This window comes from Vigna radiata, unplaced genomic scaffold (genome assembly GCF_000741045.1).
Source record: "Vigna radiata var. radiata cultivar VC1973A unplaced genomic scaffold, Vradiata_ver6 scaffold_2708, whole genome shotgun sequence".
NCBI lineage: Eukaryota > Viridiplantae > Streptophyta > Magnoliopsida > Fabales > Fabaceae > Vigna > Vigna radiata.
In genome coordinates this window covers 1-1019 of record NW_014542314.1, presented here as the reverse complement: position 1 = coordinate 1019, position 1019 = coordinate 1, and the positions used below count along the sequence as shown (strand labels likewise).

General features: G+C 34.6%; 1 protein-coding gene across 1 annotated transcript; it reads left to right on the top strand.

Moving 5' to 3' along the window:
• Positions 1-283: 283 nt before the first annotated feature.
• LOC106779528 (exocyst complex component SEC3B-like) lies at positions 284-1007 on the top strand (the record flags this gene model as incomplete). The annotated part of the gene is made up of 3 exons (XM_014667647.2): positions 284-349; positions 429-518; positions 741-1007. Coding segments are annotated over 3 exons (267 nt in total), but the record flags the coding sequence as incomplete, so codon positions are not given.
• Between the last annotated feature and the right edge of the window lie 12 nt (positions 1008-1019).

The window sequence follows — 1019 nt, the reverse complement described above, 5'->3', positions numbered from 1 at the left end:
AGGTACTCTAATTATATACAATGACTGGCTATGATCTCTATTCCTAATATATATACAGTAGACAATTAAGAAACAATATAGCAATGAATGCCACTTATTCCTAGTTCTTGTATGTGCAATTTTTTTACGGAAAGAAAAATACACGATGAGACTTTCTAATAAATACATTGTGTAATAAATAGAATTAACTTTGTGAGAGTTATTGTCATTGTAAGCATAATGTTTGGGAAATTTGAATTTCGTTTTCAAAGAGCATTTCTAACATTAAGAATTGGGCTGTCAGATTCCTTTCCAAGTTGGGCTGTCAAAAGCGGATCTACGGAAGACGTTAAAGTCCAGTTTATCCGGGGTAAGGGTGTGTGCCTGTTTTTTCTTTGAATACTTTCGTAAGCGACATACTTACACCGTGGATTGTGTTGGGTTTATAGGTGGACAAGTCCATTGCTGCCATGTATAAGAAGTTGCAGAAAAACTTGACTTCCGAGGAACTCTTACCTTCCTTATGGGATAAATGCAAGGTACGGTTTAAGAATGATTTTTATATTATTTACTTCTGCAGTGGATAAACTGTTAAAAATTAGTTAAAGTAGATAGTCGCTGACTTTGTATGTAAAGTATGTTGCATTATTATTTTTTATAAGCCGTATTTTCTTGTCCAAACTATTGTGGAAGGGAGGTGGGAGTAGTAACGCAAATCCGTAGGACAAATTCTGATTATTGTTTCCCCAAAACTATGACAGAAGGATTTTCTTGATAAGTACGAAACCTTTGTCCAACTTGTTGCCAAGATATACCCAGCTGAGTCAGTCCCTTCTGTGGGGGAGTTGCGAGACCTTTTAGCTTCCATGTAAATCTTTATTTATACACATTCTATCATTTTTACATATCTTTTTTTGGCCTGTAATCACTTCTACCACAACGTATTTGGATTTACTTGACCATAATGCATCCTAAAAGGAATGCGGTCAATATTTAGCTCATGTTTAATTTTAATATCTGTATTACTGTTGCTATCTCAT